Source organism: Bacillus rossius, chromosome 1 (genome assembly GCF_032445375.1).
Source record: "Bacillus rossius redtenbacheri isolate Brsri chromosome 1, Brsri_v3, whole genome shotgun sequence".
NCBI classification, from domain to species: Eukaryota; Metazoa; Arthropoda; class Insecta; order Phasmatodea; family Bacillidae; genus Bacillus; species Bacillus rossius.
Genome location: NC_086330.1, coordinates 41561805 through 41578065, shown reverse-complemented (window position 1 = coordinate 41578065; position 16261 = coordinate 41561805). Strand labels below are relative to the sequence as shown.

Below are 16261 nucleotides of genomic sequence, written 5' to 3'. Positions count from 1 at the left end.
GCACTACTAGATGACAAAATGAAAAAAATATATTAAAGATATTGATAATTAAATTACATATTAATACTGACGTTGACCAGGCCTACGCCCTCCCCTAAGCCCGATGTGCCTCACGCCATCGCCGCCCCCCTCTCCCCCCACCACCACCCTCTGTTTCAAACCTCCCGCCGCCGTTGCGTGCATGTGTGCGTGAGCCTTGGCCCTGCAAGAGGCAAGAGCTTCAGTGCCACGTTCCCGTAAAAACTTAATTAAAATAATAAGTAATTGTAATGTTAACCTTTTATTTTCATTTTTTTTTTAATTCCTAAGTGTTTATGTGTTAAGTTTTTAGTTAGTAAGGACGGTGCAGCGCCCCAGGCGGGCAACCCCGTAACTACCCGCAACTACTTTTTTGAACTTTAACAAATAAATTAAAAATAAGTTAAGTTTGGTAATGATAAATCATTGTGGTCAGTTTTTGCTTAGTGTTTAAGAGGGTTTGTCATGTTAATATGTTACCAGGTGGATTACCTGGTAACATAACGGGAACTTAACTCTTCCCGGCGGCCATGATGCCCTGGTCTCGTTAGTCAGATTCCGTTCGCCACCCGGGGTAGAAGACCTGCGCGCACCTCGTCGACTTCAATTTTAATTTCACTGATCTGTTAACATTCGTCGCTCTGTAATTATTTTTTTAAACCTTTTCTTTTCCTCGAGGTCTGCCCCGGGAGGTTGGCTCTTTAACATAATTATTTAAATCCAGTTGGATATTTTATTTTGTCTTAATACGTAACGAACTTTCGAGGCCAGGCCACGAGGTGACCTGGTCAGCCTTTAAGCCCGTGTAATATTCCTGTTGGCATGTTATTTCAGTGTATCAGTAAATAACGCTCTTTTCATGTAATTACTTACGTAACGTTTTATTTCCTTGTGCCGCTCAACATCAATAAAGAGCTTTCCCTAGACTTCTGTGAGTTTCACTGAGCAGCCGTGTGCATAATCTTCTGAGTCCCGAGGCGTGTGGGACGCCTTAAGAGCCCACTAGTGCTACTGCCAAAGGGGGAGTCGAGCCTAGTCCCCACACGGGTCACGTCACGGCCCCGAGCCAGGAGTCTACGGCCGGGTCCACGTGCCCCTACACGTGGTGGCGCCCAAGTTATATAGTTTCAGTCTATCCGGACCCCCCCCCCCCCCCCACCCCCAACGACAATACAAAACACTTATGATTTTATCCAGATGTTTTCATGAAAAATATACGGCTTGGACCCAAACTGCTCCTTTAACTTTTTTTTTAAACACATGGTGGCAGCATATACTACAAGATCTGAGAGGTAGTCAAATTTTAAGTTTCAGAGATTGAAAATGCTCATAGTGTTAAAGTATATATTATTTATGCAGCACTTCCCCAGCCACCCTTCATTTCTGTTGGTTCTCTTAACTACCATAACAACATTACTGTGTACAGACTGCATCTCACTTCTCACACTTTTTATAGAGCTTGGCCAACATGTTATTGCATTATCAAACAATAGCTATTTGTTATATTATTTTTAATGTAACAAAAAAACGAAATCTCAAAAAATGAGATTTGCTTTTGAAAGATCATAACGATTGAAACACGCACATGTGTTATGAAGCAAATACTGTGGAATGTAGAATACTTTATTTACCAGAACACTAGGCTAGTATATATTCCAAGCCTTGAGCATAAAAAAATTCATATTTATTTTGCTTTGTGGGATTATAACATTCACATTGTTGATTTTTTGCCTGATTGGCACTTCAATTAATGCTAAGCTATATCATGAACCATTTATTTCAGTACACCAACTGCAGTATAATTAAATAAATTAAACTTTCAAACTTTATATGTACCTAAAAGCAAATAAACTAGTACTAGTTGGAGTTTTTATGCATAATTACAACATGTAAAAATAAATAAAAATGCCCACACTCTTGTAAGTGTTCTTCTTGTTAATCAATCACTGCAACTTCCATCTATAAATTGCAGAGTATGTTTCATATTTTAACTAATTCTTTAAAATTTTTAAAAGATTTTCATTATTTCTTGTTGGACTATTTGAGCAATTTCTTCTTGTTTTCAGATCAACTTCTTCTTCATTGACCCTTCAGATGTTAAAAATTGTTTTAAAATGTACATTTTAAATGTGGCCATTCTCTGTTAATTGACGAACATGCAATACTCTACTCTGCATACAAATCATATGCTTTAAAATGGTTTACTTCGTAAATTTGGGCATCCTTCGCTATCAAAATTTTTATAGAAAATAACAAAAATGTATAAATAGTTTAAATTCACAAACTTTTATAGCAACTCTACTATTTACAAGATATTAAAGAACAATAATTAAAAATAAGGTAATAGGTACCTAATTACTTAGTCAAATAATGCAACTACATAATTAAGGGTTGTAAAGTGTGTAAACACAAATGCAATGATTGATTTGACTAGCTTGTTGGCTGGCTAAAATAAAAATAAACATGTATTGCATGAGATCTGTAACAACTATTCCTAGAAATATCTATCATATAAATATTATCTTATAGGCTAAAATAATTTGCTTGGGATGCTTCATTCTCAAACCTCAGTGAAAAGAATACATATTCACAAACTGTTAAGGGACGTTAAAACAATATTTTCTACTAAAGCAATATTTTTGCTCACTCTTAACCATTAGGTTGGAAACACTGGTAAATGAGATAAATTTTTCATAACTTTTTGTTATTGTTGAATTTAAAAGTTTATAAGTAGTAACTAAGTTAATGTTAATACAACTCAGTTAATTATACCCACAGTTAGTTTATTAACATGGTAATTTATTACTGATATTAGTTTTAAAACCATGCTTGTTCGTAAAGATGGATTTTATTTAAACACCACACCTCTAAAACATTTCATGCTAAAATAATAGTATGAATGAAAATAAACTTACATTAAAAATAAAGCTATGAGGTGGTTAGACAGCAGTTTCAGAAACAAGAGGAGGAGCAGTAGACAGAGTCGCCTACAAGAAGGACAAATGATAACATAAAAAAAGGAATATGAATTCATAATAAAACACATGATTAGGCAGGAGAAAAAACACACGTACCAACTAAAAATAAACCATGATGTAATATAATGAAAACATACATCGAAAGTAGTTTCGAAGACATAATTTGATGTATAATGGTATAATGCTTTGAAGGTGACAAAAATAGTATGGAAATTAGATGTAATACAATTTTGGAATGGAACTCTTCAGAAGTCCTGTAATTTGATTTTTAAATTTTCTAACCTCCCTGATTGACTGTTGTGTGTATGTATGTGTATGTTATAAGCTCGTGCTACCTTAGCTACAAAGACAATAAAATATGCCTAACATGACTAAGGTAGGACCTTAAAGTGGCTGAAAACACTAAAATTCAGAAACAATATTAATAATGTATACTGCAATTTTATTCTAAAAATTTCCACAAAATTAGTTTATTTGGTGTTCCTCAATAGTAGTTAAGTACAGTGAATTGTATTGTAATTTATTACCATTTAGATTATAATTTCCGAAAAATTGTGTTTTAAAGGTAAAAATAAACCATTTTATGCATATTAAACACATTAATTTTGTTCATAGAGAAAATTTTAGCTTAAATTATAAGTGAACCATGCTATTCAATTTAAGGATTTAGTTTTTAACTTATTTGAATGGGGTATAATAAATAATTGCAATAATGAGCATAAACAGTTCTGTTCTTTAAACAACAGAATTTTTAGTGAACCAGAATTTTTTCTGTTACTGGTAATTCATTACCAAAATAAGGATTTTAAAAATTTAATAATACAAACTTTTTATTCTCAATTTTTGATACTTTTAGTAATGGACATTTGGAAGTAGGAAAACCTATTTTTATATTTTAGTGATGTTGCTATTTACGTGCAAAAATTCTGGCAACTGCCAAACTTAGTGTAATTTAATAGTTATATAAATACATATATATATATAACAATAGTTATATATATAACAATAGTTATATACATATATATATATATATATATATATATATATATATATATATAACTTTTCAATAAATTTATTTAATATAACACAAGTAATTATGTGCCAGTTTCATGTGTATAGCCTAAAAAATGCTGAGAAAATTATAGATTAGTTAACATTGCTTTTTTTAAATATTTTTTCTTTGTTGAGATATGACAGTCTTTTGGGTATCTACTACTGTAACATAAGCTGCCTTCCTTTCATGTGTTCAGTGAATACTAACTATTGCTTATGAAGCATATAGCTGGCAACTGGTTTGTAAAAAATATGTTTCCAAACTTGTTCTCAGTCAATATGTAACTGCTTGTCCTTGCATCAGACCTTTCCCATTTTGAGATCAATAACATTTGACAAATTGTTACATTCCAGGTTGGCCCGGCTAAGCAACCCAGAACAGTAGCAAGACACTTAAATCACGTGAAAAATTTATTGATATACGATGATTTTGAATTTTTGTTTTATTGCCAACATTAAAGATGAAATATCCTGTTAGGATGAAAAGTTGTACTTAGTTGCATTTAAAATAAAATAGTAAAAAAAATAAATAAAAAAAAACTTTGTTTAATGTTGAACAAAGGTATAAACCCGCGAAAAAATCCCGGAAGGGTGATGATGGTCACCCTGGGGCAGACGCCGACACCTGTGGTCAAATTTCAAGTTAAGGTCCAAAAATTAATAATATAAAAAAGGTTACATTTCGGCCAGGCTCTGACCAGCAGGCGTGAAGTTAGCTATTCGTAACTTTACTTCATTGTTTCCGACGAGCTGCCAACGACACGGCCACACACAGCGACGATCGAGCGACAAATATCAGAACAACAAAATTGTCTTCTCTTACAAAGGTGATAAAAAGGGGACAAAACTTCGTGTCGACTCACCAATCACAACACAGATCCACAAAAATGACCATATAAGGAGAAATACTATGTTTTTCTCTGAAAGTCAGGGAAGACACATCACACCACCTTAAGGCTTGCTCTGATTGGCTGGCGAGGCAAGGCCCCACCGAAAGTTCTGGTTCATTGCTGCACAGTCGTGTGCTCACGTGCTGGGTTTTCCCTAATTTGAGGCGTGGAAAATAACTTGCTGCTGACAGAGTGTCACACCCGTGTCTTCCTTTCTTTTGAAATGTTCTAGAATGTTACAGTCTTACTACCCAGAATATGCTTTGAATTTTGACAAAACGTAAATAATATCTACACATTTTAATTTTAAATGATTAAGTAAATTACAGTGAAACAATAATAGACACTACATTCAGCTTTATATAGAACCTAACCTAAATCAATAATAATATTAAAGCACAAACAAAATGACTTAAATTACTATATATAATAGATGTAACATGAGTACAAAATAATTACGAAACATTCAAAAGACATAAAAATAAAACATTCTCTGTCAAATTGTTATTGGTAGTAGGGGGCTGGAATTCTGCAATGTTACAAAATCTATTATAATTTATATCAACAAATTTTCAACTACTGTAGCTTAACTCCATAAACTTCAAATGCTCCAAAATAAAATTGTGGTTTTATGCAACACCTTCGTAACCAAACTATACCAACTGAAACCAACTATCATTATTTGAGTTCCGTAATGGTTCATACAACATAATTTTCATAATATTGTACTTGATTGATGCCTGAATTCTTCCATGTATGTGTAACTCCTTTTGTGCTAGTTTTTATCCCTGTATTTTTGTTTTCCAGTAAGCCATCTTTATTTAATTTAGCAAACGAAATCAGACAATTAAAAAGTCTCCTTTGTAAAGATATATTTTTTTATGGTGAGTTAATATTTTGAATGTCTCTGGAACAGCAGAAATCAAACATTGTCGTCTGGAAAAACTAGGGTATCAAAATCAAAATTACTAAACAAACAGAGCTATATGTGTTTTATATATATATATATATATATATATATATATATATATATATATATATATATATATATATATATTAGAAGGCAGGTTTTACTCTGCTGCTCAATAAAATAAAGCTCTGTGTAATCATTATTGTAATTATGGTTTTAGGTGGCGCCATGGGCATAGATCCTGGGGCCCTCCTGGAATTAATTAAAACGTCCCTCACTGTGGAGGCCTGCTGACCACTTGCACTATTGTGACTATGAAAAAGTGTTGATTAACATAATAATGTCAAAACAATATTTGATGGAAAACTTTCTGTATATTTAAAATTTTTTGTGCTTATATAGGTCAAAATAAGGGCAATATACAATATACAAGAACCTTATTCAGACATGATGTGTCAGTTAACCTCACGCACAAAACTCTTGGGCAGCGCAGGGGCCACTGCGAATCCCACAGATTTGCACCCCTTGGTGGTGCACTGGCAAGACACTGGAATTACATTCCAGAGGATCTGGGTTTGAATCTCCGTTCCTTACCGTAGGCCATGGCGATTCCTTCCCAAATTTTCCATGAACTGTTGACGTCGAGTATATCAAGTTTCTAATGACCTTGTCGACAAGGTGGTCTAGAGAAACTGAAGGCACAGGGACAAAACATTTCGTTGAGCCCTCTCCGATGTACAACTTTTTTAACTCCATAATTTAAAAAAAAAAATTTGAAAGACTTAATGTTACAATGGCCATAACTATAAACATGATTTGCACTTACTGCATAACTTGTAAGTTCTCCTACGTAAATTCTGTTATTTGTATCATCTGGGTGAAACCCAGGGATTTGCCCCTTCCGCCCCTCCTAGGTGGCCCTGCTTGTCGACGAGACATCAAGCTCAGATAAAACAAAATAAAACGACTGGGTTGAAACTACAGCCGAGGATCTGAGTGGATCACTGCTGCCTACCTTGTTTGGTGCCGTCTGCATGCCATGGAAAGGAAGGTTCTCGTAGAATGCTTTGTCTCCGTCGGGCTGCAGGAGGCCATCGTTTGGCGACGACATCAAGTCTGGCTTCGATTTATCTTTGATAGCTGATGGGTTTGGGTCTGGAAGCAGAAAATGTTTCCCATTCAATGGCGTGATATGTGTTCTAGTTGCATCAATGTCATAAAATTGAGAGATGCATGCAAAACTTTGGATGTCAAGTGTCTTCTCAATCCATTTAATTATTTTGTTTTCTTTAGCATTTTATTTGTATATATTTTAGACAATATAATTTTGCATTTATTTTTTCCATTCATTCTACCTCTTATATTATTTACTACCATTTGGTCACCAAACAATACCCTCTAAATGGGCTGCTAATAATCATTCATGCCTCTTAAAATAGTTCTGGCCAGAACAGGAGATCAAACAACATAAAACTTTTAAGATAACCCAACTTTTTTTGCATCAAATTCTGGTGGTTTTGTTCATTTTTATTTTCACCTTTTTAAACACAGTAAGTTATTGATTATGTTCATGCTCTCTGTACTACGTACGAGGGCACAAGTTATTGAGGGTTGATGATGATGACGAATAGCAATTTTAGTGTATCTATGAGCCTGCATAGTAAATTAAATATATTTTACCAATATACCATGGATATCAATCCCAGGAATATGTCCCCATTTTTCTTGCTATTCATACTGTCTGAAGTGTTGCTGTAATTGGTTATTGTCGTACTAACCTGCTCCTGGTTTTTTACGTTTCCTTGACACACCATGGTTTGACTGGCCATCTAATTTCTTGAAAGTCACCACTAGAAACACAACACAGCACAAACCATGCAGGTCAAACAAAGGGAATCACTACGCACGCTGAACGAAAGGAAACAAAACATTAGTGAAGAGAATGGCATTAAAGTTATTATGGACTCAAAATTGGAAACATAAAGTAAGTAAATTACAATAAAGCTTGATAGATTATCATGCAAGAAAAAACCAAAGGTTTTTAAAATAATGTTTATGAGATCGCATTGCATGTAATAGTTGTACATTACTTGGCATGCAAGTTACTTTGAAATTAAGATATAAAATTCACACAAAGTGACAACACTGCAAACACACATACAAGAGAAGATGAAGCTAGTATAATTTAAATTACTATGGTATTTACCACTGATACAGTAGTTGAATTAGAGGAGCAAGATTTTCCATTTTTTTTTAAACGCTTACTCACTAACAGTATTTCATTAAACAATTTTAACAATATTTGAAAAATATTGACTATAATCATTGTTCACATTACAAACATTCAGATTTTCCTGTTTGACGGATTATTTGTGCACATTTTTATTTTCATTTGACATTTCATAGGGTAAGGGTCTGTTAATCAATTAAGTATAAAATTAAAAATTGCAGTTGAGAAAGAGGACTAAGAAAACCCATCAAGTTTCCCGTTTTCACTGTTCTTATCTAGGTCAGTGTTACCAGTACCAGATTCACTGTAATTCCCTAAACATTTTCAAATTAAGATGAATACATACATGTGTAAAATAAGACAGCTTTAAGTTAAAGGGATAAGCATTTCATTATCCTAAATAACCGGTTTGCTGAACGAGCTAATAACTCACTTGGCCACTTCTACTGTGACATTGAAATTTAATAAATTAAAATATTTTTGTAGTGAGGATCCTTGTAATCCGGCTAGGCATGCGTGGCATGCCTTACGTCAGTGGACGGCACGTGACATAAATGGCTGTGCGGGGCCGCCAGCCAGCTCCGAACCTGGCGCACATCGTGGTCCTGTCTGCGTTCATAACAGTATTAAATTTGTTCTAAGCTATTCAACGCTTGTAACATAAAATAAAATAACATTTGAAACATTTTTGCTGCTTGGAATATTAGAAAAGGTTTTATCAATCATTTTAGAATTTTAGACAACATATGGGATGTCATGTACATTAAGTTCTTAAATTTTTTCAGAAGTTTATAGAAGTTTTCAGAATGTATCCAGAAGAAATAGGTACTTTGAAATATACCTACGCCTATAGGTTGTGCCACTATGGAATTTTTTTTCTGTAAATGGCCCTAAGAAACTTTGTGGACGAGCCTCATACAAATATTTAAACGTTTTCATGGATTTAAATTGTGCAGCAAAAGCTATTGATCTGGTATGCCTTGGTTCAGCAAATTCTGTATTCAGGCATGGATCAAGCCGCATTCAGTTTTTTCAGGGAAATACTGGCATTATACAAAAAAAAGCCTGAAAATTGACTTGGGACTTTTTAGCTAGCTGAAAATGATTAATGTTAGTTGTTGAATAGTTATTACACTTATTTGTAGGTCACAGTGTGTTAAATAATATAATTCAAAATTTACTATATTTAAAAACTGCATTTGCTGTTGCTAAGCATGACCCACGTAGAAGGCAAGTCAGCAACACATCGCAGCTCAATGTGTTTCTTTGTTCTACACCTACCTCTTTCTTTCAACCACTCTGAATTATATCTTAAAAATTTCGCAGAGTAGTTAAAACAGTAAGAGACTTTATACTTCAAGTTATTCTTCAGTCCGAACTTGTGTTTTCATAATACCATGGAAAAAATATAATTACTGAAAGAACTGTGGACAGACAATCCGTAAACATTCAACTCTGAGCTCAAATGCTAAGATATATTCTACTGGTTTTTCTATTTTGAAGCTAATGGCGATGATTCAACTGGTTTTTGTTTAGTAACTCCAAAGAAGTCTAATAGTTGAACTATGAACATGCAGGAAATGAAAACCAATCTTAAGGCAGGCTTATACAGTCAAATAAAAACTAGAATATAAAGAAAAAAAACAAGGATTAAATTAAGTAAAGAATGCCAATCAGGATGAATATCATCGAAACAGCGGGCTGAGTTCGTACATTCATTAAGCGATTTGGGAAGCTGTGTGGAGTTTAATTGATCAGGCAGTCTCAGCAGTCACAAAATGTATTAATGAGAACACTAAGCAAGCTAATTTTTTTTTGCCTGAAGGAAAATTGTAGCTTGGAAAAAGGTTCTGAAGTTAAAATTTGCTGCATGTGTAAAGCAATTTATTTAAGTGAAATGTATTCCAAAGTGAATTATTATTTTATTGATTCTAAAAATTTTGTACCATAGTGATGTATATAACAGAAAAGCACTTCACTCGCCAGTGCACACAGTGATGACTCAGCCAAGACCACAGACTGGCATATGATTTAGTTATTTATTTTTTATTGATCAGTAACCTCAGCTTTATTATAATTCTGAGTAGCCCTAGTACCTGCATGAGCCGTGAGAGTATGTTTTGAAATGATGTGTATTTGTTTCTGAGAGGAAACAGGCAAAGCATCATCTTACCTTCAGACTTGCTGTGGATGATGCCCGGAAGCGTGTCACCCCGATAGCCATCGGAAAACATTTGCCGGATCCTGCTAGCCCGACCGTGCTGGTTCGTTTCGTCTGGAGACGCCAGCGCGCCCAAGCTAACCGCTCGCCTGCGTTTGGCCTTTTTGCCCCTGCGGCCCGCGGTGCCAGGGTGGGGGGGCGGCGGGCCCCCCGGGCCGAGGCGGCGGGCCCCGTTCACGTGGACTAGCACCCCGGGCCGCAGGGGCCACTTGTGGGCGGGCTGCGGGGGGGCCTGGGCGGGCCGCGAGCTCGCGTCTCCGTCCGGACTACACACACACACACGGGGTCCGCATGCCACGCCGGTCCTCCCGGCCAGCGACGAGCCGCCATGCAGTTGGGTCGTGCACGCTGCATGCCTCATACTGTACCTGGGCAGCAGCCCTGCTGCATCCGTGGTTGTCACGTCCAACTATTCCCTTCCAACGTACTCGTACATTTTTTACACGTTTTTCAAGTGAATTTCTTTGCCGAGGGGGCTACAAAACTTCCAATTGCATGAAGGGAATAGTTAGGTAGGTGATGGGGGAGCTGCTAGATGATTAACATTAACCATGTGTTAAATAGGAGTTTCTTTTTAAACGTCGGGTAAAGTTAAGGTTTTTAAAATTTATTTGGGAGCTTTGTAAAGGTTTGATGCACAGCGATAACTTGTAACTTTGCCGCAATAGCCAGTTAAAAGTTGGAGTGTTGAGAATGCGGATCTCAAACAAACTGGGATCTCCCATAAGAAAGCATATTTTAAATATTAAAAACTTATTTAGATCAAAAATATTCATTTGCTGTACATTTTAATGTTAAAGCAAGTGTAATTTTTTAAAATATGATTCTAACTCAGTAATTTTTTGTAATCTAACGAGGGGAGTGTCGGAGTTGGTGCTCACCAATTTGGCTTGAACTGTGTGAGTAGAAGCAGGTAGGTGCTCCTTTCAACATACTAAAATATCTCGCCTGAGTGGGCCTTAGAAAGCGAGAAAAAAATCTTTAAAGATTTAAAATACAGTATAAAAGATAATTTTTTCACTTTCTAGTAAGTCAGTGGTGTGGTGTAGTGGTTAGATGCAAGATCTGGCAATCTGCAGGGTCTGATTTGATACCCACTGAAACCAGGTTTTATTTACTTTTTCAAATTTTATTTCTCTCACAATTAAACAATTAAGTATCGAAATAAAATATATTTAAACAGTTAAATCAATATATTCAATTTAGAAAAGTTTTCTTTAATTTAGATATATATATTTTTTTTTTAAATGAATTGTTTTAAATGATTAATTTTGAAATTGTATGTACTGTCTAGCGTGGTTTCTGATTTTAACTTTTGTCCTTCAATAGTACCGTTTTGTTGTCATTATATCCTGATTTGATCCTTTTTCTTTCTCTTTCGAGCCTTCAGAGCACATGGCCCTGGCAGGTGTTTCAAATCCCTTATAGTCGGCCACTGCTATGCACTTTTTCCTACAGATTGTAATAGTCTCTACTATTATGAACACGTGTCTGCAGTTATTTGTCATAAAATGTATTATTTTATTTTAAAATGAAAAAAAAAATTAATGTTTATTCTGATAGTAAATAAAATGCACAGTGAATAATTACTTGCAAGAATTTTTGTAAATGTTAATTTGTTCAAAACCTCAACCAACTAATTAATTAAACTTTTTAAATATATTTAATTTCTGTTTTTATTGCTCAAAATAAAAGAAAATGAAAATGTAAAAACAATTTGTTCTAGTTGGCATTGAACCCGAGCCAACAGATTGTTAGACCATGCATTAAACCACTACACCATGCCACTTACTTGACAAAAAATATGAAATAACTAGCTTTCATAGTGTACTTTTTTTCTTTTATCCGGGTTGTTAGGTAGTATAAAAATGAAAAAAAAAAAAAAATGAAGATTTTAAGCCGTAACCTTTATTGCAGTCAAGCGCAATACAAGAGCGAGGCATGGTCTCGTCATTTAAACTTAACTATAGCCCGCCCCACTCTATTGCAGTACACGGCTTATGGCGCGCGCTGTTGCCAAATCTCTAACACATTACGAATTTCAGGAGATGTGTGTCTTTGTAATTCGGATCGAACAAGAAGCATTTAAAGAAACCATTTCGTAATTTATATTATTTTATACTATTACACAAATAAATTTGTAATAATGCCACTTTTATGTAAATTTCAAATAAAAACTACCTATTGTAGACGAAAATTTCTTATAGTTATCTTTTATGTTCTAAAAATCCCATATATATATATATATATATATATATATATATATATATATATATATATATATATATATATATATATATATATATATATATATATATAATCACATTTTCATGGGCGCGATAAATGCCGTATCTTTGGACAAGCCATGTCCAAAATGATAAATAAAATACGGTAATGGAAATTCTCGGTCGAGTAAGTTATGGGAAAAATCCGAACAATTGGGTCGAAATGGGGAAGATTTTTTGAAAAACAGAAAAATCGCAACAACTCCCATAATATGAATAATATCGCATCCGTTTTAACGTATGATAACTGGGAGTACCTAATGCCAATAAATGTTTTCGAAATAAATTTTTGATACGACCAGTTATCTGCATGGGTTCGAAAAATATTTTCACCGGAAAAAAAAACGTAACTGCCTTAGTAGACACCTTATCAAATCTGTTTAAATTGTTTGTAAATATCATAATTATTTTCCAAAACTTTGTCTAAAACAATGTTTGATAAGATGCTTGGTGTTTAGAAGGATAGAAAAATAATTCAAAATTTTGTACCATGATTGCTATTAAATTCCTTCGTATTTATTTCATACATTTTACATATTATGTTCAAGATTCAATAAAAATATTTTTGTAACAACCATTACTGCAAGCGGAAGAAGAAAATATTTGTGTAAGGATATAAAAATCCCGTTTTGTTCTAATGTAAAGAAATATAATCATCAAAATCTTCCTGCGCCTTTAGGCAGTGCCGATAAGGAATTTTTTTTAACTTTAACTTGCAACAAGAATCTGTTCACACACATTTCATTCATGGGAATTTATACAATAAATGTAACGTTAACTTGATTAAGAAATTAATAACATCACATACCTTTTAATCACTATCGCTACTGCTGACCAATGTTGATACCCCTTCCCTAAGAGTAGCACAGAACTGACCAGAAGAATGGTAAGCTTCCTTAATTGCATTGAACACACTCATGTTTTTTGAAAAATACTCAAATACATTCAACACAATCTTGCGCTCCCTCCCGCGTAGCCTACCGATATAATTTCTTTTCGGTGTTCTATCTTCCATATTTTATATGTACGTAATAAAAATAAATGTAGAAAATAATATCACGTATGTTAATATATAATTTGTCAAAATTAGAACTGTAACGAGTCACTGGACACAACGCGCTGCTTCGTCGCGAGACGCGATACTAACTGGCAGGCTGGTTTTCAGAAATGTGTGTCTAAGGAAATACATGGTTGACTAAGGAAGCAATGTATTTGAAATTGCTTGCAGGACAGAACCCCACTTATCTAAACACACGACCCTGTTTCCTCTTACGACGGCAGCTTGTGAGAGAAACCTCTATTGCAGCGCGCTTTTGTACTGATAAGACACATCTTTAACAGCTATTTCCACGGAAACTGTAGAAGCAATTGAGATGGAGCTGCTTTTAAAAACTAATTCAATTCATTGTGAACATTTTTCACGCTTTCGTCCCCCATCTATCTCTAATAGAAAAAAGTTTTCCGCTGATCAACTTTTTGATGTGTCAGTTTGTGAGAAAATGCATTTCAATATATTAAAAAAATTATTTAAGTGAAACCTATACAGTTTTTGTCTTAACATTTATTCGGTGGCGTCCTAAGGCATTAATTTATTATTTAAAAAAAATCTGAATGAAATACACATGTAGGTTTTTTTTTTTGAAGTGAAACATCTCGGAATACTTCAAAACAGTTCGCAGTGAATAATTTATGTTTTTTAATTTTTTCTGACACTTAAAATATTGTTAAGTATTCAAAATAAGCATTGCCTGGTGCGTATTTCGATGCTATACAATATAAAAAAAAGCTTGGTCCAAAAATTAAAATTTTAGTTTCGTTTGATGTTTGGCAACAATGCACGAAAGAACAAGGACAGCGCTAACGGCAAACGGCGTGTGTTAGAGAGAGAGAGAATGCGCCCATTTACTTCCACACTGCAATCTAAGAGTGGGATGCTCTATAACAAATGCGGAGAAATTTTAAGACATTGGTACTTATTAGGCATTTACCAAGCACCCAAAAGAATGAAAAAATTGATATAGAGAAAATTTCAAAAATTGAGACAGAATTACCAATATCATATTTAATACGAAACTCCTATTTAACACAATGTTAATGATGGTACAGCCTACTACTAACACTGTTAGTTCGCGGGCCGCCGCGAGCTTCACTAAACCGACGAGATACGTCAAGACAAGGCGAGTAAGTTGCCAGACCTATCAATATGACAGTGATTTACATTTAATTGTTTGTTGTTTTCTTTAGTTCGCTTTGAGGCATCTAGTATCATGATCTCCATGACAGTATCCTCTTTGGATTCCAAACTAGAAATTAAAGTAATGCGTGTGATTTTAAAAGTTATTTGTGTATTTATTAAATGTATCAAAAACCCTTTGACTAATTTTTTCTTAGATGAAATAAAAAATTCCATTGGCCATACCTGACTACCAACCAAAGTTCATGAAATTCCAATTAATGGTTCGACAGTTATATTCGGACAAAGTCACATACATATTTACAAAGACATAAATAATACATACGAACAAACAATCAAACAAACAAACAAACAAAAAAACGCTCTATTAAAATGTTTGTACCCCATACCACTACATAGGGGCTGGAAAAATTAAAATCTTGCTATAGGTGCTATTTGAGATATTTTTCTAAATAATTGCTCTTTTTCAGTTAAATTAGTTTAAAATATTTATTTGTAAAATATCATTTACATCCATATCCTTTATATCATATATCAATTTTTTAAGATGGTTTCTAAAATTGATTGTTTCACACAACCGTCTTGTAGACTTTGTGACCTTACTAACCATATTTTTGTACTTTAATGTATGTTTGTCACTTAAGACTTCAATTAGTACACAAAATCTTTGTCACAAATTTTTTCGTCTCACGGATGCAAAGGAGAATGGTTGGCTTAGATGAAATAAAACAGGCTGTACTCTTGCATTTTGCTTTAGCGAGATGTGAAGTGAAACACAGCAGTACTACAGGTACTTGGAGTTCCCCAAAGTTACATTTGAACCGTGTGATGATTTTCTGGTTATTGTTCTCTACACCAGTTTCGTAACTAGCATGCATTGAACTATTGAAATTTCTCTGTGCTGCAGTCAAGTTACATGCAGCTGAGATAACTACAAACATAAGCCCAACCCAACAAACCCAGCAATTGTGAATTACTATGAATTAAACCTCAGATTTCATGTTTTTTAGCATGTTGCACTACCAATTTTTTTTTAAAGTAAAATCAGCATTACCGGGAGTATTTTTGTTTTAATTAGAAAGGTATGAACAAATTGTATTTTTATGTATGACTATTTAGTTTGCAAACATTAAGAATGTGTAATTATTAAGTTTTAAAAGGTTGCATTAAAAATGCTAACACCACAACAACAGATGCTAATTTATAAAATTATAGATGCTAATATTGGAAAAAAAAAGAAAAGAAAAATAGATGAAAATTTTTTCAGCCTCTATGAATATCCATTATTTTGTCGAAACCTTTACATTTAACATTCAAACATCTTGTATGTTTTACTGCACTATCTTCATAAAATAAACAGCATTTATAAAAATAAAACCAATAACACTAAAATCTTCTACTTTTAGAACAGAATTGAGTCAAAAATAAAACCATACAGTTTTGACTCTACCTATGTTTTACATGATCTAGAAAAAAAAATGT

The 16261-nt window shown here is 34.0% G+C and overlaps 1 protein-coding gene across 1 annotated transcript in view; it reads right to left on the bottom strand.

Moving 5' to 3' along the window:
- The window catches only part of LOC134546245 (hemicentin-1), a 505078-nt gene that overhangs the window by 37955 nt on the left and 450862 nt on the right, over positions 1-16261 (bottom strand). The window contains exons 17-19 of the mRNA XM_063388969.1: positions 10253-10566; positions 7628-7699; positions 6865-7004 (exon numbers count right to left, since the gene is read on the bottom strand). Of these exons, the coding sequence (XP_063245039.1) occupies positions 6865-7004; positions 7628-7699; positions 10253-10566 (526 nt within the window). The remainder of the gene's footprint in view (positions 1-6864; positions 7005-7627; positions 7700-10252; positions 10567-16261) is intronic.